General features: G+C 57.8%; 1 protein-coding gene and 2 long non-coding RNA genes across 21 annotated transcripts in view; 2 read left to right on the top strand and 1 right to left on the bottom strand.

The window, feature by feature from the left end:
* PHRF1 (PHD and ring finger domains 1) overlaps positions 1 to 10,711 on the bottom strand; it is a 39,492-nt gene extending 28,781 nt beyond the window's left edge. For 9 of the 17 annotated variants that reach the window (XM_005576757.5, XM_045372452.3, XM_015434216.4 and 6 more), the window contains exons 1-3: positions 10,545 to 10,711; positions 4,999 to 5,113; positions 4,525 to 4,644 (exon numbers count right to left, since the gene is read on the bottom strand). In XM_005576757.5, coding sequence (XP_005576814.3) covers positions 4,525 to 4,644; positions 4,999 to 5,092 — 214 coding nt within the window. In that variant the 5' untranslated portion in view covers positions 5,093 to 5,113; positions 10,545 to 10,711. Of the gene's footprint in view, positions 1 to 4,524; positions 4,645 to 4,998; positions 5,246 to 10,544 lie in introns of all 17 variants that reach the window. The other 8 variants (XM_005576759.5, XM_074012668.1, XM_074012664.1 and 5 more) reach the window with 3 other exon arrangements.
* A 553-nt stretch (positions 10,712 to 11,264) lies between these two features.
* On the top strand, positions 11,265 to 13,340 carry LOC107127225 (uncharacterized). The gene is made up of 2 exons (XR_001484785.4): positions 11,265 to 12,692; positions 12,804 to 13,340. It is a non-coding gene; the product is annotated as an uncharacterized lncRNA (long non-coding RNA).
* Positions 13,341 to 19,595: 6,255 nt separating this feature from the next.
* LOC102126287 (uncharacterized) lies at positions 19,596 to 21,011 on the top strand. 3 transcript variants are annotated; one of them, XR_010581137.1, is made up of 2 exons: positions 19,596 to 19,671; positions 20,171 to 21,011. It is a non-coding gene; the product is annotated as an uncharacterized lncRNA (long non-coding RNA). The 3 variants fall into 3 exon arrangements; XR_012422881.1 differs by having other exon boundaries at positions 19,596 to 19,692; positions 20,256 to 21,011; XR_006692412.2 differs by having other exon boundaries at positions 19,596 to 19,692.
* Positions 21,012 to 24,029: the final 3,018 nt, after the last annotated feature.

Raw genomic sequence — 24,029 nt, 5'->3', positions numbered from 1 at the left:
GGTGGATCACGAGGTCAGGAGATCGAGATCATCCTGGCTGACACGGTGAAACGCCGTCTCTACTAAAAATACAAAAAATTGCCGGGCGTGGTGGCTCAAGCCTGTAATCCCAGCACTTTGTGAGGCCAAGGAGGGTAGACCGCGAGGTCAGGGGCTTGAGACCAGCCTGGCCAACATGGCAAGACCCATCTCTACAAAAAATACAAAAATAGCCGGGTGTGGTGGTGTGTGCCTGTAATCCCAGCTACTCGGGAGGCTGAGGCAGGAGAATCGCTTGAACCTGGGGAGCGGAGGTTGCAGTGAGCCTAGACGGTGCCATCGCACTCCAACCTGGGTGACAAAGACTCCATCTCAAAAATAAACAAATAAATAATAAAAATACAAAAAATCAGCTGGGCATGGTGGCGGCACCTGTAGTCCCAGCTACTCGGGAGGCTGAGGCAAGAGAATGGCGTGAACCCGGAAGGCGGAGCTTGCAGTGAGCTCAGATCACGCCACTGCACTCCAGCCTGGGCAACAGAGCGAGACTCCATCTCAAAAAGAAAAAAAGAGTTGAAGAGCTACTACCTCAAGCTGGAGAGGGCAGTGTAACAAGTGATTTCCAGCAGGAAACACCAGGGTGGGAAAAGCAACGAGAATGAAAGTTCCTGGGCCCAGCGACGTGGGCCTTGCCCATGGAATAACTCCCTCCTCAACATGTTTCCCACCAGTTAGGGATCCACTGGCTACTTCTTCATGATTAAAAAACAGTCCTGGCCAGGCGTAGTGGCTCACGCATGTCATCCCAGCACTTTGGGAGGCCAAGGCAGATCACCTGAGGTCAGGAGTTCGAGACCAGCCTGGTCAACATGGTGAAACCCCGTCTCTAATAAAAACAAAAAAATTACCCAGGCGTGCTGACATGCACCTGTAATCCGAGCTACTTGAGAGGCTGAGGCAGGAGAACTGCTTGAACCTGGGAGGTGGAGGCTGCAGTGAGCCCAGATGGCGCCACTACACTCCAGCCTGGGCAACAAGAGCGAAATTCGGTCTCAAAAAAAAAAAAAAAAGTTCCTGGAGGAATAAAGAGGGGAGGGGTGTTCACTAAAGTTCTGCAGACACTGGCTACACCAACACCTCTCCGGTGCCTTCCCATCCCTTTCCTTCAGGGCGCTCAGCCCTCGGGCTCCAGGCCTCTGTAAACCTTCTGTCTCTTCACAGCCCCCAGCCCTGGCCTCCCTGCTGCCCCTGCCCAGCCACCTCCTCCTGCCCCTCCGGTGGCAGCTTGTATTCTCCAGAAGCCTGTCCCCACCCCAGGTCCACGGAGCCTGTCCCTTTCCCAGACGCCCCACAGCTCTCAGTGTCTATGACCCTGTCCCCCAGCTGCTGCCTGACGCGCTGTGTTTGCTGCTAGAAAGTGAGCGCAGACACGGTGGGGGCACTGCTGAGGCTCCTGTCACCCTCACTCCAGCCTGCAACCCAGAGTCGCTGGCATCCGATGTGCCCTCAGGATCTCAAGGACAGAGAGTCACCCTGACGGCCCATGCTTTCAGCCCTGGCAATGCCAGAATCCGTGCGCAGACCTGTTACAGACGAACCAGAGCCCTAACCCAGCGCTGGGAGTAAGCAGGGGAGCCCCCTTGGGACCTGCAGACCCAGCAGACCCACAAGAGCACGTCGCGTGCAGAGCTAAACATCGAACTCTGGAAGGACACGGCCAACACACACTGGCTCAGGCCATGAGCGCCATTCCCTCACCAACAGTCTCAAACAGAAGGGTTACCTTTCCGGAACATTCTAACCCTGATAACCACAGGGTTATCCTGAAAGACTGTGACACACAGATCACAGTAGCCACTTGAGGACCACGGATTTTCCAGCCCAAGGGTGATGTCAGTGGAAAGGCAAAATTCTGAGGCTGAGCTCAGCCTCCCTCTGAGGATGCCACCACAGTAGAGCCGGGGCAGGGTTGGGGCAGGGCCGGGGCAAGGTCGGGGCAGGGCAGGGGCAGGACCGGGGCAGGGTTGGGGCAAGGCCGCCTCCTTGGTGGCCTCACAGACTACGCACCACGGAGGGTGACAGCAACGGGCACAGGGAAGGAGGTACCACCAGTGCACCCCACAGACTTGTCTCCCCTTTGTTTTGTTTGAGACAGCGTCTCGCTCCATCACCCTGGCTGGAATGTAGCCTCAACTTCCTGGGCTCCAGGGTCCTCCCACCTCAGCCTCCTGCGTAGCTGAGACCATAGGCCTGGGCCACCACACCCAGCCCAGACCTGCCCTTTAAAGCACTGTTCTCCGAAAAGAATTTCAAGGGTACATACAATCATCAACCAATCGTAAGTGAGCTAATTTTTTTTTTTTTTTTTTTTGAGACAGAGTTTCGTTCTGTTGCCCAGGCTGGAGTGTGGTGGCACGATCACAGCTCACTGCAGCCTGGACCTCTTGGGCTCAAGTGATCCTCCAACCTCAGCCTCCTGATTAGTGGGGATTACAGGCACACACCACTGTGCCCAGCTAATTTTTGTGGGGCGTTTTTTTTTTTTTTTTTTGAGACAGAGTCTCGTTCTGTTGCCCAGGCTAGAGTGCAGTGGTGCGATCTTGGCTCACTGCAAGCTCCACCTCCCGGGTTCACGCCATTCTCCTGCCTCAGCCTCCCAAGTAGCTGGGACTACAGGTGCCCGCCATCACGCCCGGTTTTTTGTATTTTTAGTAGAGACGGGGTTTCACCGTGTGAGCCAGGACGGTCTCAATCTCCTGACCTCGTGATCTGCCCGCCTTAGCCTCCCAAAGTGCTGGGATTACAGGCGTGAGCCACCGCGCCCAGCCAATTTTTTTGTATTTTTAGTAGAGACGGGGTTTTACCATGTTAGGCAGGATGGTCTCGATTTCCTGACCTCGTGATCTGCCCACCTTGGCCTCCCAAAGTGCTGGGATTACAGGCATGAGCCCCTGCTCCTGGTCAATTTTTGTATTTTTTGTAGAGATGAGGTCTTGCTATGTTGTCCAGGCTGGTCTTGAACTCCTGAGCTCAAGCAATCCGCCTGCTTCACGTTCCCAAAGTGCTGGGCTTACAGGCGTGAGCACCGTGCCCAGCCAGCCAGAATTTCTCTTTCTTCCTTTGAGATGGAATCTTACTCTATTGCTCAGGCTGGAGTGCAATGGCACAATCTCTACTCACTGCAACCTCTGCCTCCCAGGTTCAAGCCATTCTCCTGCCTCATCCTCCCGAGCAGCTGGGATTACAGGTGTGTGCCACCACACCAGGCTAATTTTCTGTGTTTTTAGCAGAGATGGGGTTTCACCATGTTGGCCAGGCTGGTCTCGAACTCCTAACCTCAGGTGATCCACCTGCCTTGGCCTCCTGAAGTGCTGGGATTACAGGCCTGAGCCACTGCGCCTGGCCTGAATTTCTTAATAAAATCATAAAATCGCACAATGCATCTGTCAGTTCTTAGGAGTTCTGTTCAGATGACAGTATGAACCACAAGCGGGTCAGGAGGTCCCCGGTCATGGCAAACCCCGGGTCACGCTAAACCCATCCTGTACCTAGGTGATGACGGCATGCCTTTGTCGGGGTGTTGGGGGGCAGGCGGTTGCCAAGATCTTGCTGCTCCTTCCATGGGGAATTCCAGTTCGGTTACATTCTCTCCAAAAACATCACAGATGATGTTGTTCAGTGTTCTTAGACATTTTAATTTTTTGCCCTCAACAGAGAAGAGACCTACTACGTTGTCAAACTGAACTTCAAAATGAAGGACCACAGCCGGGCACGGTGGCTCACACCTGGAATCCCAGCACTGGGAGACTGAGGCGGGCAGATCACGAGGTCAGGAGTTCGAGACCAGCCTGGCCAACATGGTGAAATCCCGTCTCTACTAAAAATACAAAAATTAGTCAGGCGTGGTGGCAGGCGCCCGTAATCCCGGCTCCTCGGGAAGCTGAGGCAGGAGAACTGCTTGAGCCCAAGAGGCGGAAGTTGCAGTGAGCTGAGATTGAACCACTGCACTCCAGCCTAGGCAACAGAGCAAGACACCGTCTCAAAAAAACAAACAAACAAAAAAACGCTGGGTGCGGTGGCTCACACCTGTATTCCCAGCACTTTAGGAGGCCAAGGCAGGCGGATCACAAGGTCAGCAGATCAAGACCATCCTGGCTAACGCGGTTAAACCCCATCTCTACTAAAAATACAAAAAATTAGCCAGGTGTGGTGGCGGGTACCTGTAGTCCCAGCTACTCGGAAGGCTGAGGCAGAAGAATGGCCTGAACTCGGGAGGCGGAGCTTGCAGTGGGCTGAGATCACACCACTGCACTCCAGCCTCCGTGACAGAGCAAAACTCCGTCTTAAAAAAAAAAAAAAAAAAAAAAAGACCACAAATAAAGTAAGCTGTCATTACAGCTGAAGACGAGACCTCACTGCAGGTGACCATGGGGACGGGGCCAGCTGTGGTGAGGACAGCACTCTCACGGAGGATGTGTTATAAAAGGCTGCCCCCACCATGACAAGAGGAAACACAGAAGCCGGCGTGAACACCAGCTGTCTCACCAGATCTGTCTTCCAGGTCTTCCTCCTCAGACGCCCCCTCATCTTCTCCGTCTGTGCCATCTCCGTGCTCGCTGTTGCTGTCATCCCCGGAGTCCCCACTGCTGCCCTCGCTGCTTTCGTCTAGACAACAGGGTGAGACACAAGCCGCAGGGGCGTCAAGACCATGCAGCAGAGAGCAGGTAGCTTTGCACAGGCATAGAGGCATCAGGAGCACCTGCCAAACGGCTAACAGCTTCCCCAGGGCTGGCAAGGTGGGGGCACACGCAGGGAAAGGGAACATTCTTTCGTTCAACATTTGTGTTGTTTGCATTAAAAATAAGACAAAAGAATACACTACTTCCACAATTTAAAATCAAAGGATAATTTTTTTTAGACTGAAAGTTGACAAGCGACACACACAGACGACCTCCACGGGGAAACACCAGGCACCCTGCTCCTCCTGGGGACGCCCCTACCCGGCACTGGGCAGCTCACCAAAGTCACCTGCCGGGTCCGCAAGGCCGACCTGTGGGTGTCCATCCGGCCCCGGGCTCCGGGCCACAAGCTCATCCAGGCTGTCGTCATCCATTGCTGCACATTGAGCTCAGCTCTGAAAGAAACCAGAGCCGGGAAACTTCGAAACTGTCCCAGGCTGCAAAGAGCCCTCTGAAGAGCGATGACCTCTCCCCACAGGCCGCATCCCAGTGTCACATCCACCGCCACAGCACGTGGAGGGTGAGCCCTAAGACATCACACACAGAACAACCCTCACCAGTAAGCCTTGCACACAATTCACATTTACAGAGCTACCTGAGAAGCCACATCCCAGCTGGCCACTGCACCCGGCCAGGAAAAAAAAAAATTGTTTTTAACTAAAAAAAAAAAAAAATAGGTCGGCCGGGTGCAGTGGCTCACACCTGTAACCCCAGCACTTTGAGAAGCCGAGGTGGGTGGATCACCTGAGGTCGGAAGTTTGAGACCAAGCCTGATCAGCATGATGAAACCCTGTCTCTGCTAAAAATATAAAAATTAGCCGGGCGTAGTGGCAGGTGCCTGTAATCCCGGCTACTGGGGAAGCTGAGGCAGGAGAATCACTTGCACCTGGGAGGCAGAGGTTGCAGTGAGCTGAGATTGTGCTACTGCACTCCAGCCTGGGCAACAGAGCAAGACTCCGTCTGAAAAAAAAAAGTAAAATTAGCTGGGCGTGGTGGTGGGCACCTATAATCCCAGCAACTCAGGAGGCTGAGGCAAAAGAATTGCTTGAACCCGGGAGGAGGGGGCTGCGGTGAGCTGAGATCGCACCATTGCACTCCAACCTGGGCAGTAAGAGTGAAACTCCATCTCAAAAAAAAAAAAAAAGGTCACTGACCAGTGAACTGCAACACTCCTGAGGAATCGCAACACCATATACAAACAAAATGGCCTCATCCTGAGCTGAGGCAGAGCCGGGCTTTATCAGCTGCGCACAAGAGGGGGCTCGGTGACACGCAGGGTGCTCTCCCTGCCAAGGCTGGCCAGTGTCGGGAGGCCCGGAGGCTCCTCTGACCGCACCCCAACCCCATCCACCAGGGTGTTGCTGAGTCCCCGGTGGTACCCAGAGCTGAGGAGGCAGAAGGCACAGAGGCCACGCCCACCCCTCGGCTCCCAAAGCCACTTGCTCAAGGCACTAACCCATCAGCCAGGACCCCTGCCCTTCCCACTGTGCAAGGTCACTGTGAAGCTACACAGGACACCATACAAAGCCTTGGGAAATCTAGCTGGACACGCTCCTCCTTCCACACCAGGGCCTCAAACTTTGGTCCCAGATAAGGAATGAGATGCGCGCACGTGGTTCATTTCTCATCAGTGCTATTCACCTTGTTTCCCAGGCGACCCTGGGAGGAAAGGTCTCTCGACTAGGAGAGTGAGCCAGGAATCCAGCGAGGCAGTGAAGCCGGCCCTGCAGCACTGTTTCCCCACCAGGTCCAAGCTCCATCCATGGTCAGACGAAAGCGCATCGCACAAGAGGCCAGGAAGTGGGGGGCCACAGCCAGGGGCCCTCGAGCTCAGGGCCTCCTCGCATTGGAGCTCAGCTCCTGCCACCACCGCGGGTTGCACGTGTACCACAGCAACTGGGGAAAGGGGCTGTCACCGCCACTGCTGTCCGGACACCCCTGGACAACAATCCCTAATGGGGTTAAGGCTCAGAGAGCAGGACAGCCTCACTTCCCATCTGACAAGACCGTGCAAAACCCTAAATTCTTCTTTTTTTGAGATGGAGTCTTGCTCTGTCGCCCAGGTTGGAGTGCTGGAGTGCAGTGGCAAGATCTCGGCTCACTGCAAGCTCCGCCTCCCAGGTTCACGCCATTCTCTTGCCTCAGCCTCCCGAGTAGCTGGGACCACAGGCGCCCGCCACTACGCCCGGCTAATTTTTTTTTGTATTTTTCAGTAGAGACGGGGTTTCACTGTGTTAGCCAGGATGGTCTCGATCTCCTGACCTTATGATCCACCCGCCTCGGCCTCCCAGAGTGCCGGGATTACAGGCATGAGCCACTGCACCCGGCCAACCCTAGATTCTAAGATGATGCCTTCTAAAATTGTGACGAATGTCAACTCCACCGAACTGTCAACTGCCATATGTGACTACCGCCTGGAAACAGCAATTGTAGAAGTGGTTTTGCCAAATCAGTAATTGACCTTTCTTCTGCCTGCTGCCCTAAGGTGAACACAATTGGCCATGATCCCCGCTCAAGGGAGTCTGCAGCCCTGCTGCTTGGTGGACCCAGCAACTCCACAGAGACGCCCTGCTTGTCCTGCGTCTGAATCCTAGAGACACCGGCTCTGAAAGACACACAAGGGCCACGGCCCATCCAGGAGGGTGACCCCTCTTCCATTCAGAGACACACAAGGGCCACGGCCCACACAGGAGGGTGACCCCTCTCCCATGGCGTGCACTGAGACCTAGAGTGGCCGTAGCTCTCAGGCCGCAGCTAAGAGGACCTTAACTCCCTGGCAATAGCTGTGACCACCCTAACAACGGACCCCACATCCTCCTGGGACGCCTGCTACAACACCTACCCTGCGCCCCTACGTTGTGCAGCACAAGGTGAATGCAGTCCCTGCCCTGGAGAAACATATCTGAAAGAGGGAGGCAGATTCTCTCACATGAATCTACCAGGGAGCACTTCAAGGAGACCACCTAAGAGACAACAGAGCAGGGCTGGGGGGAGTCCCAGGGTCCAACTACTCCGAGTGCAAATCCTCACTCTGATGATGTATTTCACACAGAAAGTAAAAAATGTGAATCGGGCCAGGCGCGGGGGCTCACGCCTGTAATCCCAGCACTTTGGGAGGCAGAGGTGGGCGGATCACGAGGTCAGGAGATGGAGACCATCCTGGCTAACACGGTGAAACCCTGTCTCTACTAAAAATACAAAAAACTAGCCGGGCGCGGTGGCAGGTGCCTGTAGTCCCAGCTACTCGGGAGGCTGAGGCAGGAGAATGGCATGAACCTGGGAGGTGGAGCTTGCAGTGAGTGGAGATCATACCACTGCACTCCAGCCCGGGCGACACAGCGAGACTCCCGTCTCAAAAAAAAAAAGTGAATCGGCAGCCGGGCGCGGTGGCTCACGCCTGTCATCCTAACACTTTCGGAGGCCAAGACGGGCAGATTGCCTGAGCTCAGGAGTTCGAGACCAGCCTAGGCAACACAATGAAACCCCATCTCTACCAAAATACAAAAAATGAACTGGGCGTGGTGGCATGCGCCTGAGTCCCAGCCACTCGGGAGGCTGAGGCAGGAGAATTGCTTAAACCTGGCAGGCAGAGGTTGCAGTGAGCTGAGATCGCGCCACTACACTCCAGCCTGGGTGACAGAGCGACACTCTGTCTCCTTTAAAAAAAAAAAAAAAAAAAAAAGTGAATTAGCCGGTGCGGTGGCTCACGCCTGTAATCCAAGCACTTTGGGAGGCCGAGGCAGGCAGATCACTTGAGCCTGCGAGTTAGGAGACCAGCCTGGGCAACATGGCGAAACCCTGTCTCTACAAAAAAATTTAAAAACCAGCTAGGTGTGGTGGAAACCGCCTGTAGTCTCAGCTACTTGGGAGTCTGAGGTGCAAAGATCACTTCACTTCAGGAGGTTGAGGCTGCAGTGAGCCATAATATGTGAACAAATAGCTCCTGGCTTCTCCCTTGATGCACTGAGATTGAGGACCACCTCCAAGGGTTAGGAAGGGCGACAGGCAATGGCTGGGCCTGCCCCAGGGCTGCCAGAAGAGACCAGTGAGGCCATGTGGGGTTTGGCACATAGGAGCTCGCCAGAAATACCAGCTCAGGAAAGAGGCTGAACTCTGCGAGTCCGTGTACCTGTGGGGCTAAGTCCTGAGGCCTTTGAACTTTACCACAGCTGGTGAGGGAAGCCTCCATGGGCCTCTTACAATCCTCCACCACAGCAGCAGGAAGGTTCAGGTTATGTGAGGCTGAACAACATCCTTTCCTGGGTATCCCACAACAGTAACTAGGGGTTATTTTGCCAAAGACGAGAAAATAACCCAGGAAGTCTCTGCAGATACCCTCCAGCACAACCACCAGAAACAAGACATTTTGGGACCACCAAGAACCCCGCAGTCAGGATGCGGGTTAATGGGAACCCCTAGTTTAGGACCTCCTGGTTGCACCAGCAGCCCCAGCTCCACATCTTCCCTTCCCCATATCCACCTCTGCCGTGTCCCAGGCCACAGGCCAGGAAGCCATTTCCGCAGAAAAGACCACAGCCCTTCCCAGCTGTTGGCCACCTTCGGCTGGGCTAGCAGAGCTCTGGGGTGGAGGGACCACTGTGGTTCTCCTGCTTAGACTCCAGATTGGGGGATTAAAGGGGAAAAGAAAACCGGAAACGCTATTTCTCTCTCTCTTCGAATTCAGGGGAACCAACGCACTGGCAGTCCCAATTGTTACTGAGGAATGAAAAGGGCCTTTGGTGTCCGGGGTGCCTGCAATCCCTTTCCATGCCAGTCCTCGAACCTGAGTGCCCATCTCAGGCACTGAACAAGCCTGCAGCCAAGTCCAACATCTCAACTCAGGCCAACTTTTATTCTTGTATTCACCATTTGCTGTATCAGCTAGGAGACCTCAAAACTGTAAACTGCAATGATAGTCAAAAAGTCAGGTATGAACAAAGGTCTCCGCGGGCCTGAGATGAACACAGCGCTGCTGAGGGCCACGGCCAGGCTTGTCGTAGCCATGATGCTGAGGCGTCATCCATCCACTAGTACTCTGACTTAACATTCTTCCCATAAGAAAGAAAACCGGGTGGTCCAGGAGAGAGGTCAAGTATGCCAACCCCGAAGTCAAACCTCAGCTCAGCTTCAGAGCCTGTCCAGTGACCACAGGCCACAATGTGGTTCACCCAGCTGACTGCTGTTCTGCTGTTGTCGAAACAAGTAAAGCGCGGAAACTCCAAAGAAGGGGTAACACAAGCAGCGTCAAAAAGAGCACGGTCGGAGTCGGGGCTGGCGCGGACCCGGCCGCCGGCTCTGCCCCTCCCCGACTGTGTGGCGCGGGCCAGTTACTTAGCCTTTCTGGGCTCCAATCCCCTCATCGGTAAAACGGGAACAATGCCTACTCCAGAGGGGCTGTTGTGAGAACTGCAAGAGTTAAGGAATAGGAAAACCGCCAGCCACACGGGCCTGTGGACATGCAGACAAGGCTCGAAGCCCATGAAGGCAACCACGCACAGAGGCTGGCAACAAGGCAGCGAAGTCACAGCGCTCTTCCAAACGCGGCAGGGCGGACTCGCAGGGGGCACGCGCGTGGGTGCCACGGGGCGAGGCAGGTGGGCTCCCGCCGCGTCCCCGCAAGCCCCGGACGTCCGCCCGCAGGCCACGGGCCTCCCAGTCTCGGCGGGGCCTCCCAGCGCGCGCGCCCGCCCGCCCTCCCGGCCCGCGGCCAGCGCGGAGCAGGCCTCGCCCCACGGTGCAGGCCGCAGACAAAGCGCGTGGCGCCCACAGGCGGCCCGCGGCCCGGAGGAGCAGGGACCCCAGGGCCGGCGCGGCCGCCGCACGTACCCGGAAACCTCGCGTCCCGCAGCCGCTCCTGAGGGCTCGCCGCCGCTGCCCGACCGAGAGTCGCTACTAGGCCCGGCCCGGCCGCAGCCGCCGCCGCCGCGCGCTCTTCGACCCGGAAGTGCACGGCGCCTCTTCCGGGCCCCTGCGTCCCGTCCCGCCCGTTGACTGGAACCACTGGGACCAGAGCGGGAAATAAATGGCTGAAATGAGGAAGGTACCACTCCCTGCAGCCAGGGATCTCGAGGCGTTTAAACGGTTTCCCTTCCACCTTGGAAACACTGTCTAATGCAGGACTGCTGCCCGGAGAGATCAGTATCCTGGAAAAGCTCGTACTGTTTAACCCCCGACCGTGGGCTGGTCGAGGCCCTCCCCCCCCGCGGCCGGGACAGCTGGTACCGCCCGGATCTCCGCCCACCGCCCAGAGCGAATGGGAGCTGCTTCCTGTACGTCAGCTCCGCCCCCACGCCCGCAGCCCTGTGTCTCCTCGGGCCCGCAGCCCCACCCCGCCCCCACGCACGTAGCCCCGCCCCCACACCCTCAGCCCCGCCCCACCCCGCGCCCGCAGCTCCGCCCCCACGCCCGCAGCCCCGCCCCGCCTCGGGCCCGCAGCCCCACGGCCCCGCCCCCACCCTCGCAGCCCCGTCTGGCGCCCGCTGCTCCGCAGCCCCGCCCCACCCTCGCAGCCCCGCCCCCGCACTGCAACCCCGCCCCCCTGCCCGCAGCCCCTTCGCAGGCCCGCGCGCGGCCGGAGCCCTGGGGAGGGCTGTCCTGGCGTCCGCTGCTACTAGCGCCGCGCTCCTCTGACCAAACACTGCGGGAGCCTTCAGTGAGCCGGCTATTCCAACCTAGCCACACGTCTGTCCGTCCCGCAGCAGGCGCGGTGAAACGTGCGCGCTGGCGAACTAGGCGGGCTCGGCAGGACGCGGCCGTGCCGTCCCGTGTGGATTTGGCGCCGGGTGGCCCTGAGGATGTCGCGCAGAAGCCGTACGGGCCTCGGGACGCAGGCCCGCGTGGCTGCAGCGCACCCGGGGAGGCTCTGGGGGTCCCGAGCAGGCGCAGGCTCGCGAGACCCCCTGGCCGCTGCGGGGAGCGCTGGGGAGGCGTCCAGAGCGGGCGCCAGAGACCCGCGGGCGCCCGGTGCAGGGGCTGCCGGGGCTGGGGCCCGGGTGTGGGAAGTGCCCGCTCCCGGTAGATGCTGAAGGCGGAGTTGCCAGGATTTGCTGAGGACTTTTGGAGGAATGAGGCGGGGAAGGACGAGCTTGAGAACCGACACCGGAGAGATGGGGAAGACGGGGGAGGCCTGAGCGCGGGCTGGCATGGCTGGGGAGGTTGTGCACTGCCCAAGGATGCTCACTGAGGAGCGTCTTCACGTTTCATCGTGGGTTCCGTGTTTATTACGACAACTACCAGCAGCTCCCGAGGAGCAGCGACAGATGGTGGGGTGGGGGGGCCCAAGCTGACCTCAGGCGGTCGGTCCTCCTTCCCAGGAGCCTCAGCGTGTGTGTCCGCAGGTGTCCCTTTATCTAGCGCCCCTGGGGGAATGGGACGTGCCAGAGATGGAGTGGGCAGAGGCTGCTGCACTGGATGAAGAGGAATATGTGGAATCGCATGTGGGGTGTGCCTGAGGACCAAGGCCTGAACCCTGGGACTCCAACTTGAAGAGGTTTGGAATCTGCAAAGGAGACCAGAAGGAGCACAGGGGTGCTAGGGGTGGAGGGCTGGAGGAAAAACCAGGAGAGGGGCTTCTGGAGGCCGGGGAGGGCTTGCACACACATCCGAGGGAGGGAGGGAGCCTGGGTGCAGCAGGGTGGGTCGCTGCCATTCACCGAGGGCCGGCGGCGCTGGGGCCAGGGGCTGGAGTTTGGAGAGTGAGCAGAGAGCGCGCGGGGCTGTGAACACCAGCTTCTCTTTCAGGTCGATTTACTGCAAAGGGGAAGGTAAAGGTGGAGGTAACTGAGGAGCAGGGCAAGAGAGGGGTGTGGTTTTCTGTAGGGTCCAGTCCTACGGGGGCTTAGTGAGTGTTCTCCGCGTGTGCGGAAAGATTGTAATAAGTAAAGACACAAGACAGAAAGGGAAAGAGAAAGCAGCTGGGCCCCGGGGACCACTACCATCAAGACGCAGAGACCAGCGGTGGCCCTGAATGGCTGGGTGCGCTGATATTTATTGCATACAAGGGGGCGGGGTAAGGAGGGTGGATCTTCTAAGTGATAAGGTGAAGTAAGTCCTGTGCTCATAGGACAGGGGGCCCTTCCGTTTTAGGTAGCCGAAGCACAGAGAGAAGGCAGCATACATCGGCGTTTTCTTCAATGCACTTATGAGAAAGATCAAAGACTTTAAAACTTTCACTATGTTTTCTATCGCTATCTACTACGAACTTCAAAGAGGAACCAGGAGTACGGGAGGAACATGAAAGTGGACGAGGAGTGTGACCGTTGAAGCACAGCACCACAGGGAGGGGTTTCAGCCTCCGGATGACTGCGGGCAGGCCTGGATAATATCCAGCCTTCCACAAGAAGCCGGTGGAGCAGTGTTCCCCGACTCCTCCAAGGAAAGGAGACTCCCTTTCGCGGTCTGCTAAGTAACGGGTGTCTTCCCAGACACTGGCGTTACCGCTTGACCAAGGAGCCCTCACGCGGCCCTTATGCGGGCGTGATAGAGGGCTCACCTCTTGCCTTCTACGTCACTTCTCAGGATGTCCCTTCAGCACCTGACCCTAGGCCCGTCGGTTATTCCTTGGTTATATTAGTAATGCAACAAAGAGTAATATTAAAAGCTAGTGGTTAATAATGTTTATAACAATGATTGATAATTGTCCATAATCATCTTTATATGTAATTTGTATTATGACTATTCTTATTCTCTTTTCTTTATTATACTGAAACAGTTTGTGCCTTCAGTCTCTTGCCTTGGCACCTAAGTAATATTTCGCCCACAGTTTTCTGTTTGCAATGAGAGAAATACCAGGCACTTATGGGTTCTGAAAATGCCCCTGAAGGAAGGAGGAGTGGATGGTGCCGAAGAGACTGCGGAGGACTCTGGAGCAATCTACTCTTGGTGGGCCAGAGGGGCTGGGTGTCAGGGCGGTCACCCAGGCCAGCCTCCTGAACTCACACACTTCAGTCTCAGTTTCTCAACCTCTGTATGCCTCTGTGTCCTTGGCTGTGAAACAGGAATGTGGGTGCTCATGGCTACCTCTTCGGTCATTGTGAGGACAAGATGGGTACGCCTCAGGTGGGGTCCCGTGTGGTCAGCGGGCTGAGGGACCGCCCTCTGCCTTGCACCAGGCACCTCCCCTACCTTTGCATGTGCCATGTGTCTGCCTGCTGGACACTAGATGCAGGGGTATCCACAGACACGCCGAGGCTCCTGGGAAGGAGGACAGGCCACCTGGGGGACTGCTGGTAATTGTCATAATAAACACACGCACCCAGGCCAGGCACCGTGGCACTCGCCCTGTTATCCCAGCACTTTGGGAGGCCACAGCGGGAGGATCACTTGAGCCCAGGAGTTCCAACATGGGCAACATGGTGAGATTTCCTCTCTACAAAAAATTTAAAAAAAATTAGCCTGAGACGGTAGTGCACACCGGTAGTCCCACCTACTCGGCAGGCTGAGGTGGGAGAATTGCTTGAGACCAGGAGGCTGAGACTGCAGTGAACCGTGATGGCATCACTGCACTGCAGCCTGGGCGACAGAGTGAGACCCTGTCTTAAAAACAATAGAGCCGGCCGGGCGCGGTGGCTCACGCCTGTAATCCCAGCACTTTGGGAGGCCGAGAGGGCGGATCACAAGGTCAGGAGATCGAGACCATCCTGGCTAACACAGTGAAACCCCGTCTCTACTAAAAAAAATACAAAAAACTAGCCGGGCGAGGTGGCGGGCGCCTGTAGTCCCAGCTACTCGGGAGGCTGAGGCAGGGGAATGGCATAAACCCAGGAGGCGGAGCTTGCAGTGAGCTGAGATCAGGCCACTGCACTCCAGCCTGGGCGACAGAGCGAGACTCCGTCTCAAAAAAAAAAAAAAAAAAAAAAAAACAATAGGGCCAGGTGCAGTGGCTCACACCTGCAATCCCAGCACTTTGGGAGGCTGAGGCAGGAGGACCACCTGAGGTCAGGAGTTGGAGATCAACCTGGCTAACACGGTGAAACCCCATCTCTACTAAAAATACAAAAATTAGCTGGGCATGGTTATGTGTGCCTATAGTCCGAGCTACTTGGGAGGATGAGGCAGGAGAATGCTGTGAACCTGGGAGGCAGGGGTTACAGTGAGCCGAGATTGCACCACTGCACTCCAGCCTGGGCGATAGAGCGAGACTCTGTCTCAAAAATAAACACATGCATCCACATGGAGACACGAAGGACGTCCTCAGTGAGCATAATCCTTGGTCAGTGCACAACCAACCCAGGTATGCCACGTAACACTCAGGCTCAGGTGTGAGAAGTACCCCCAGGCAGCTGCCCAGAGCCAAACTAGGCCTAAACTGTGCATAGGTGGTGGTGCTTGAGAGCACGGGCACATACCTATACCTCCAACCTACTGATTCCCACCCCCCCCACACACACTGTCCTGACACAAAATGACTCCTTACCTGCTCATACATGGATAGATGCCTCACACACCAGCAGGCAGACACCTCCCGCATACAGCACCTCCCCTGCACACTGACAGGTCACCCCCAACCACCCCATCACCTGCTAGTGTCAGTGTGCACACACGTGCATTCTGCCCACACAGCCTCACACAGACCCGCACACTGAGGCTCTGGCCAGATTGCTAGTCAATGCTGCCATGTGCTGCCTGTGCCCCTTGCAGACACAAGCATGGCGTGCATGCTCCTGGTGTGCCCAGGGAGGATGGAGCTGGGCTGGGAGCTCCCTTGCTTCTGTCCAGCCCAGGCCAGCTTCTCCCGGAGGGCCCAGTCCAGCCCTTTCCCACCCCTGCCCCCCACCCTGCCATCAGGTCTGTGTGCACATACAGGGCTTGGTGGGCAGTGAGCTCCATCATCGCCCCTACCGATACTCATCCCACCCCCCCCCGCAACAGGGGGCCCCAGAGCCAGGTGGATGCCTGGGGGAGGCGGGGGCAGGGGTGGCTGGAGGAGGTGGGTGGGGTGAGAACAAAGAGTTAAACCTCTCAGAGCTGGGGGAGGGATCGGCAGGGCTGCATTTTGTATCTAGTGAAGGCAGATGTCTGTGTGTCCCAGGGCTGTCATATCAAACGGCCACAAACCAGGGGCCTTAGACAACAGAAAGGCATTCTCTCAGTCTGGAAGCCAGAAGTCTGAGATCCAGGCTGGAAGGGCCATGCTCCCTGTTGAGGATCTGGGGAGGTCCTTCCTCTTCCAGCTTCGTCTCCAGGCGTTCCTTGGCTATAACTTCCTATGGCCTCCCTCTGTGTATATGTCTCTTTTTTTCTGTTTTTCTTTTTTTTTTTTTTTGAGACGGAGTCTTGCTCTGTCACCCAGGCTGGAGTGCAGTGGCCGGATCTCAGCTCACTGCAAGCTCCGCCTCCCGGGTTTGCACCATTCTCCTGCCTCAGCCTCCGGAGTAGCTGGGACTACAGGCGCCCGCCACCTCGCCCGGCTAGTTTTTTTGTATTTTTAGTAGAGACGAGGTTTCACCGGGTTACCCAGGATGGTCTCGATCTGCTGACCTCGTGATCCGCCCGTCTTGGCCTCCCAAAGTGCTGGGATTACAGGCTTGAGCCACCGCGCCCGGCCTTTATTTTTTTTTTTTTTGAGACGGAGTCTCGCTCTGTCGCCCAGGCTGGAGTGCAGTGGCCGGATCTCAGCTCACTGCAAGCTCCGCCTCCCGGGTTTGCACCATTCTCCTGCCTCAGCCTCCGGAGTAGCTGGGACTACAGGCGCCCGCCACCTCGCCCGGCTAGTTTTTTTGTATTTTTAGTAGAGACGAGGTTTCACCGGGTTACCCAGGATGGTCTCGATCTGCTGACCTCGTGATCCGCCCGTCTTGGCCTCCCAAAGTGCTGGGATTACAGGCTTGAGCCACCGCGCCCGGCCTTTATTTTTTTTTTTTTGAGACGGAGTCTCGCTCTGTTGCCCAGGCTGGAGTGCAGTGGCCGGATCTCAGCTCACTGCAAGCTCCGCCTCCCGGGTTTGCACCATTCTCCTGCCTCAGCCTCCGGAGTAGCTGGGACTACAGGCGCCCGCCACCTCGCCTGGCTAGTTTTTTTGTATTTTTTAGTAGAGACGGGGTTTCACTGTGTTAGCCAGGGTGGTCTCGATCTCCTGACCTTGTGATCCGCCCGTCTCAGCCTCGCAAAGTGCTGGTATTACAGGGTTGAGCCACCGCGCCCGGCCTGTTTCTTTTTTTAGAGACAGAGTCTCGCTCTGTCACCCAGGCTGGAGTGCAGTGGCACCATCTCGGCTCACTGCAAGCTCCGCCTCCTGGGTTCACACCATTCTCCCGCCTCAGCCTCCTGAGTAGCTGGGACTACAGGCACCTGCCACCACGCCTGGCTAATTTTTTTGTATTTTTAGTAGAGACAGGGTTTCACCGTGTTAGCCAGGATGGTCTCTATCTCCTGACCTCGTGATCCACCCGCCTCGGCCTCCCAAAATGCTGGGATTACAGGCGTGAGCCACTGTGCCCGGCCTTTCTTTTTTTTTTGTGATGGAGTCTTGTTCTGTTGCCCAGGCTAGAGTGCAATGGCGCAATCTCAGCTCACCACGAACTCCGCCTCCCAGGTTCAAGCGGTTCTCCTGTCTCAGCTTCCCAAGTAGCTGGGATTACAGGCATGTGCCGCCACACCTGGCTAATTTTGTATTTTTAGTAGAGACAGGGTTTCTCCATGTTGATCAGGCTGGTCTTGAACTCCTGATCTCAGGTGATCCACCCGCCTTGGCCTCCCAAAGTGCTGGGATTATAGGCGTGAGCCACCGCACCCAGCCTTCTCTCTTTTTTTGTTTTTTTGTTTGTTTGTTTGAGACAGTCTTACAATGTTGCCTAAGCTGGAGTGCAGTGGCGTGATCTCAGCTCACTGCCAGCCTCCTGGGTTCCAGCGATTCTCCTGCCTCAGCCTCCCAAATAGCTGAGATTACAAGCGCACACCACCACGCCTGGCTAATTTTTTGGTATTTTTAGCAGAGATGGGGTTTCACTGTGTTGGCCAGGCTGGTCTCAAACTCTTGACCTCAGGTGATCTGCCCACCTCAGCCTCCCAGAGTGCTGGGATTACAGGCTTGAGCCACTGTGCCCAGGCTGTTTTCCCTCTTCTAAGCACACTGATCATTGGATTTAGGACCCACCCAGGTAGTCCAGGATGATCTCGTTTCAAGATGCTTCCCTTAATGACATCTGCAAAGACGCTTTCTCCCAGTGAGGGCACATTTGGGGGGCCTGGGTATTAGGATGTGGATATATCCTCTTTTTCGGGGGGCACCATCCCACTCACTACAGATGGTGAAAAAAGGTGCCTGTGAAATTGGCAGGACTGCGGCAGAAGTGGGTTCATGTCAGCAGGGCACGACAGGAACACAGAGCTGCCCTGTCCTCTTGCCCCTTCTTGTCCCCTAGTCTGACTGCCCTGGGAGCTTCTGCCCTGCCATGAAGACACGGGCCTTCTCAGGGCTCCCACCCACTCTTGGGGGCTCCTTCATGACCCACACGATCGAGATCTTGCTGACCTCTGACCCCCAATAGAACAGAGTGGCTCCAGGCTCCTCTGGGCACCTTCCCCATCCACAGGCGGCCGGAGGTGCAAGGAGCCACTGGGTTCTATTGGGGGCCAGGGGTCAAGGGGTCAGAAAGACCTCGGTCATGTCTTGCTGATCATGTCTCAGTCACTCCAGACTCTGCACCTGAATTTATGTTCCCAGCCTTCAAGCCCCTGAGGACATGGGCTGGGTCAGAGCCTCCCTGGGGCCCCAGCACTTCTCCATCGGGGTTGGGGTTGGGGAAGCGAGCAGGCTGCGGCCTAGGCCTGCACGGATGCCAACGCAGGGAGGTCATGGGGCCAGGGGAGGACAAAGAGCAGGGCGGTGAGTTTAGGGCCAGGGAGCCGAAGGGGGGCAGCCCGGGCCGAGGACCAGGGCGACAGTGCCAAGGGGGACCAGCGGCCAAATCTCCCTTGGCTGCCACTTTGGGGCCTCACCCCGGAGTCCGATACTTCCAGGTCTGAAGCTGGCCCTGCGCGTCCTAACGAAGGTCAAACTGTCAAGGCTCCTTCGATTTTACACCTTTTCAGGGCACAGACAGGCTACTCTCGCCTCGCCCCTGCAAAAGACCGGCACGGGGCTGCGAGGACCCCCGAGCCCCGTGCAGCACCCGCTCCAGGCTCCAGAGGCTTCCGCGGAGACAGAGCGCGCAGGAGGGACCCAGAGTCCCCAAGGGCGCCCCGTGGGGGTCGCCAGGCAACAGGCAGAGCCAGAGCCCCCTCCTCGCCAGCCGGACGGTCCCGGGCGTAGTATGGGGACCCCAGGTCGCCCGGGGGATGGCGCGTGCGTCCCGAGGACGCCGTGTTCGGGCTCGCGCAGGCCCCTCCCGGGTCACGGCCCGGGATACGTGAGCCGGGCACCCAGCGGGGTCGGGGGGGCGGCCCGCGGGACACGGGTGCGGGGCACGGAGGCGGCCGGGTCGTACCACCGCGCCGCTGGGAGAGGGGCAGCTCCCAGCCGGCCCTGCCGCCCCACACACAACCGCGGGCGGAGGACCCGGCGCCAGGCTGTGCCCTACGCCCAGCCCAGAAGCCCCGCGAGCCCGGGCCGTACCACCGCGAGGCGGGAGGAGGGCCACCTCGGGCCGTACCATCCGCCAGGCTGGGGGACCCGCCCTGGCCCCGCCGCGCCCTCGCAGCTGGCGCCCCGCAGGCCCCGCCCGGCAGGTGCCGCCCCTCCCCGGGCCGACGTGCAGAAAAGAACGCGCCAGCCTCGCCCGCGAAGGGCCGCGCGGCGGTGGGCGGGGCGTCGCGAATCCCCCTCGCGCCCACTGGCTGCGTTGCGGTAGGGCGGGCCCGGCTCGGCCGGCCATTGGCTATGGGACCATGTCATTTGCATACGGGGCTGGGCGTGGGGCGGCTGGGCCCGGGGCGGGCAGGGGGCGCGAGGGTGCCCGCGGCCGCAGCTGAAGTTGGACCGAGAGCCGGCGACGACCCCGCGCCGGGGTCGCAGGTGACGCGCGAGGGATCCCAGGTTAGCGGGTGGGGCGCCCCTCAGAGGCCGCCCTCCCGCAGGGGCTGCGGGGGATCGGGCTGGGCTGGGGCGGCGGGGCTCGGACGCCCAAGTTGGAGGGGACGGGGGTGGGGTCGATCCCTCCGCCCGCCCACCCGGCAGTCCCTCCAGGCGCAGGGCAGCCCCTGCCCACCGCACACTGCGCTGCCCCAGACCCACTGTGCGTGTGACAGCGGCTGATCTGTGCCTGGGCAGCGCGACCCTCCTGGCCCCGTGACCCGGGTCTGGCGGGCAGGCGACCGGCCACACGGGGACGCGAGGGCAGCTGGACACTGTGGGGAGGGGGTGCCCTGTGGACGGGGTGTGCCTGTCTGGCCACCAGGGACGGCGGGTGGGGGGAAGCGGAATCATTCGGGGGCTTTGCTGCCCTCCGCTTACTGGGGCTGAGGCTGGGCTAGATACCCTCTTGGAGGGAACTTTGTTTTCCTTGTGTGTCCAGGGTACCGGTGTGCGGAGTTCCTGTTGCCAAGCCGAAGGTGGCCCTGGGCAGGCACAGGTGTTGTGGTCATATCTTGAACCAACAGGACCATCCTCCTGAGGGCCACCTCTGGGGACTTCCTCCTGGAAGAGAGTGAGGGATTTGGTGCTTCTGTGTGTGTCTGCTGCTTCAGTGGGGCCACTGCAGGAATCGGCGCATGGACCCTCCAGCAGCCTGTCTGCTGAGCCTGCCTTCTGAAGTCCACTGTGAAAATCGGGACCAGGGCGAGTCCGAGCCTACAGGCCCTGTCCCCCCTTCCCAGGTCTGCAGGAGTTGAGGGCTGCACCCGCTCGCTGGAGAGGGAGAGGCAGATTTAGTGGACGCCTGGCATGGACTCGAACTGGTCTTTGGAAGCTCCCTGTCCTGACGGGGTTGCCTGTCACCACTGCGTACCAAGGCTTGGCAGGACCTGCACCTGGGAAAGGCTGTGTGTGGCCTTGGGGTCCACACCTGCAGAGCTGACTTACTGCCAGACGGTGACTTACTGTGGGCCACGCTCAGTGAACCAGGGTGTCCTCAGCTGGCCCTACAGAGCACTTCTGTGCTAGGGATGAGTAGGAACTCTGGGCGAGAAGGGCGCCAGCACTGCCCCTCGATACAGCCTGGCTCTGCCCTCTGCCCATACTTATACCAGGTGGGATCTCTGCCCTGCATCGCCTGGGGATTGGCTGGGCTTGGGTCCACCCTGCTGTGGAACTGTATGATTTTAGGGAGCCCAGCCTTTCCTCACGTCAGCACAGTTCACAATATAGTTTTCAAAGTATAGTTTAAAACTCAAAAGTAAACTTTTCAGCAACTCAAAGGTTTGCTGAGTGATCTGAAGCATTCTGGCAACTTTTTGGGGCCATGGGATTTGGTTCACCTGAAACAGCCAGTGAGACGCCGGGCGCGGTGGCTCACGCCCGTAATCCCAGTGCTTCAGGAGGCGGAGGCAGGTGATCGATCACTTGAGATCAGGAGTTCAAGACCAGCCTGGGCAACGTGGTGAAACCCCGTCTCTACTAAAAATACAAAAATTAGCTGGGCATGGTGGTGGGCACCTGTAATCCCAGCTACTTGGAAGGCTGAGGCAAGAGAATCACTTGAACCTGGGAGGTGAAGATTGCAGCGAGACAAGATTGCGACACTGCACTCCAGTCTGAGTGGCAAGAGAGACTCTGTCTCAAAAAATAAAAAATGAAACAGCCAGTGAGGAGGAAGGCTCCCCGCCTTCCCCACCCCGGAACAAAGCGGCTGCTGGGACACCCTCTTGGTGGGGAAGAAGGCCGCTTAGCTTCATCAGAGCTAGCAGCAGCAGACCAGGGACGGGCACCTAGGTAGTGGCCTCAAAAGGAACAGGTGTTCCTCAAAAACACAAAGGAACAGCGCGTTGCGTCCTCTGCCAGCTCCATGCCTGCTTCCCATTGGGGGACTGGGGCATGTGGGGCAGAGCTCATGACCCCCGGGAGGACATGGGGGTGGGCTCCGGATGGCACCTGGTATTGCCCCCTGCTGGCCTGTGTGACGGTGTGGAGGGCTGGTCACAGAGGTACAACCATCCCTCCAGAATGTCAGTGGGGGCTGTGGATGGAGGAGTAGGCCCCTCAGACCCCAGGCCTGCTGCCCAGGCACAACTCACTTGGCCTATGCATTCCAGGCTCCACCCCTTGTGACCCTGGGCTTAGCTCCAACTGGGGCCACAGGTCAGGCAGGTCCAGGCCCCCAAGGACCTCCCAGGGACAGGCGACTGTGAGCCGGGCAGACAGGAGTGAGGTCAGGTGGGGGTTCCGGCTTGCTGACGCCAGCGTTTGGAGGCTTCCGCTGCTGCCTGGCCTCCCTGCATTCCCTGTTCCCTGCCTCAGGCAGGAAATAACCAAGCTGAGTTGCACCTGCACAGCAGTGAGCTCCTGGTGGTCCTGGCCTCTAGGAAGCCCTGTGGATGGCTTCCCTGCCCAAGTTCAGGACTTCCTCGTTCCCTTTGTCTGCTCCAGGGAAAGGGGGCAGCACCAGACCCAGATCCAGGGCCACCCAAGAGAAAGCTGAGTCCATCCCAAACTCGCCCACTCTCAGAGTACAAAGACCCCATGATCTAGGGCAAGCTTGTCCAACTGTCGGCCCATGGAGTGGCTTTGAATGCAGCCCAACGCAAATCTAAACTTTCTTAAACATTGTGAGGTTTTTTTTTTTTTTTTTTTTTGAGACTGAGTCTCCATCTATCACCCAGGCTGGAGTGCAGAGGTCCAGTTTGGGTTCACTGCAAGCTCTGCCTCCTGGGTTCACGCCACTCTCCTGCCTCAGCCTCCTGAGTAGCTGGGACTACAGGTACCTGCCACCACATCCAGCTAATTTTTTGTATTTTTAGTAGAGACAGGGTTTCACCGTGTTAGCCAGGATGGTCTCGATCTCCTGACCTCGTGATCCGCCCACCTCGGCCTCCCAAAGTGCTGGGATTACAGGCATGAGCCACTGTGCCTGGCCAACATTGCAATTTTTTTTTTTTTTTTTTTTTTGAGACGGAGTCTCGCTCTGTCGCCCAGGCTGGAGTGCAGTGGCCGGATCTCAGCTCACTGCAAGCTCCGCCTCCCGGGTTCACGCCATTCTCCGGCCTCAGCCTCCCGAGTAGCTGGGACTACAGGCGCCCGCCATCTCGCCCGGCTAGTTTTTTGTATTTCTTAATAGAGACGGGGTTTCACCGTGTTAGCCAGGATGGTCTCGATCTCCTGACCTCGTGATCCGCCCACCTCGGCCTCCCAAAGTGCTGGGATTACAGGCTTGAGCCACCGCGCCCGGCCATCATTGCAATATTTTTTTTAACGATTTTTTCTTTAAGCTCATCAGCTATTAGTGTATTCCATGTGTGGCCCAAGACAATTCTTCCAGTGTGGCCCAGGGAAGCCAAAAGATTGGACACCCCTGACCTAGGGCATCCCCATCCTCTGTCCCAGTCCCACCCATGGCTGTACCCAGCTGTAGGGGTCCCCCACATTCTTCTCTAACTCTAACCATGGCCCCTGGAGTTGGGGGTGTATGGCTTACCATGAGGACCAGGAGAGGTGACAGCTGGCCCAAGGGCCCAGGCAGGGGCTGGGCTGGGATGTGGACACGATTTTTTTTTTTTTTTATTTTGGAGACAGTCTTGCTCTGTCACCCAGGCTGGAGTGCAGTGGCGGGATCTCGGCTCACCGCAACCTCCACACCCCGGGTTCGTGCCATTCTCCTGCCTCAGCCTCCCGAGTAGCTGGGACTACAGGTGCCCACCATCATGCCCGGTTAATTTTTTGTATTTTTAGTAGAGACAGGGTTTCACCATGTTAGTCAGGATGGTTTCGATCTCCTAACCTCGTAATCCATCCACCTCAGCCTCCCAAAGTGCTGGGATTACAGGTGTGAGCCACCGCGCCTGGCCAATTTTTTGTATTTTTAGTAGAGATGAGGTTTCATCACGTTGGCCAGGCTGGTCTCTAACTCCTGATCTCAGGTGATCCCCCCCTTCAGCTTCCCAAAGTGCTGGCATTATAGGTATGGGCCACTGTGCCCGGCCCCTGCCCCAATATCAAAGCTTCAAGCTCATAGCAGACATTTCACACCCACCTGGGGAGGAGGAGGGAGCCCCTGCCCACTAGTACCCATGCCCTCCCTGGGTTGGTGAAGTGGCCTGGGCCTGGCTGACCTGAGTCTGGGACCCGCCCCCACAAGTTCTCAGTAAACCTGACGGGCGGGTCTAGCTTGTCCTGGTGTCCTCAGTTCCTGCTGCTGGTGGGGCCCAGGCAACAGGATGACGGAAATCAGGTGGGAGGGGGTGCAGACAAGCCCAGGACAGTCAGGCTGGGCTGAACCAGCA

This window comes from Macaca fascicularis, chromosome 14 (genome assembly GCF_037993035.2).
Source record: "Macaca fascicularis isolate 582-1 chromosome 14, T2T-MFA8v1.1".
Lineage (NCBI taxonomy): Eukaryota > Metazoa > Chordata > Mammalia > Primates > Cercopithecidae > Macaca > Macaca fascicularis.
The sequence above is the reverse complement of the archived record's forward strand: the minus strand, read 5'-3'. Positions and strand labels throughout refer to the sequence as shown.